We start from the raw sequence: 835 nt of genomic DNA on the forward strand, positions 1-835 counted from the left end.
TCAAGATTGACTGTTGTTAACCAGTATTTGTGTTTGTTTTTCTTTTTCCACTGGAATACTTTAAGTAAAGCTCTTCAGAGTTCCCAAATCTTGTGATTTTATTAAAAAGTTTCCAAGGATTCCATATTGTCAGCAGTGTCATGTACTTTAACCTAAATGTTGTATCTGTAATCCTGTATAACTGAAATTATACATCATTTCTTATTATCATACTGATATGTTTTTGTGCTGTGTCTGTTTGAAATTTTCCCACTATTTCTGAGTAATGTTTTTAATCACCCATAGTTGATACAATTACTTTCTTTACTTATCAACATGGCTGTTCCAGACAATTTTTTTATGTCATGTTATGTTATGTTTACAGTAAGAGAATGAAAATATTATACTGCTATGACCTCAGTTTTTATATATAAGTATATCCATAGATTGAAGACATTTGCTTTTAAGAGATGCCCAGTTTCATCATAATTTTTATTCCTCTCTCTCTCTCTGCAGAAAATGTGTATACTACCTGAGTGTAGCAGCAGCAGGATTCTTAGGCGTGATCTTGGCTTTGGCTGTCATCCGGTTCATAGTCTTTATCATCATCTGGGTCTTGAGCATGGGATACCACCACCTCTGGCTCCTGCCCAACCTTACCGAGGATGTTGGGTTCTTTGCCTCATTTTGGCCTCTGTACCATGTAAGTTACGGTGTTGTGTTGTGAGCTTGATGTTCAGGGTCAAGTGTAGTAGTGACCAGGTTTCTGTTTATTTTGTACTGTTGCAAAGGTAGAGTTTTAGAATTTTGTTTTCATGTGAATCAAAAATGGATATGATCTACACCTCTGCTTTTC

General features: G+C 35.4%; 1 protein-coding gene across 2 annotated transcripts in view; it reads left to right on the forward strand.

Annotated features, from left to right (window-relative positions):
• LOC119585111 (translocation protein SEC62-like) overlaps window positions 1-835 on the forward strand; it is a gene marked incomplete in the record, with an annotated part of 19,320 nt that overhangs the window by 16,422 nt on the left and 2,063 nt on the right. For both annotated transcript variants that reach the window (XM_037933739.1, XM_037933740.1), the window contains 1 exon segment: window positions 496-682. In XM_037933739.1, coding sequence (XP_037789667.1) covers window positions 496-682 — 187 coding nt within the window.

The sequence above is a fragment of the Penaeus monodon genome, chromosome 19, assembly GCF_015228065.2.
Source record: "Penaeus monodon isolate SGIC_2016 chromosome 19, NSTDA_Pmon_1, whole genome shotgun sequence".
NCBI lineage: Eukaryota > Metazoa > Arthropoda > Malacostraca > Decapoda > Penaeidae > Penaeus > Penaeus monodon.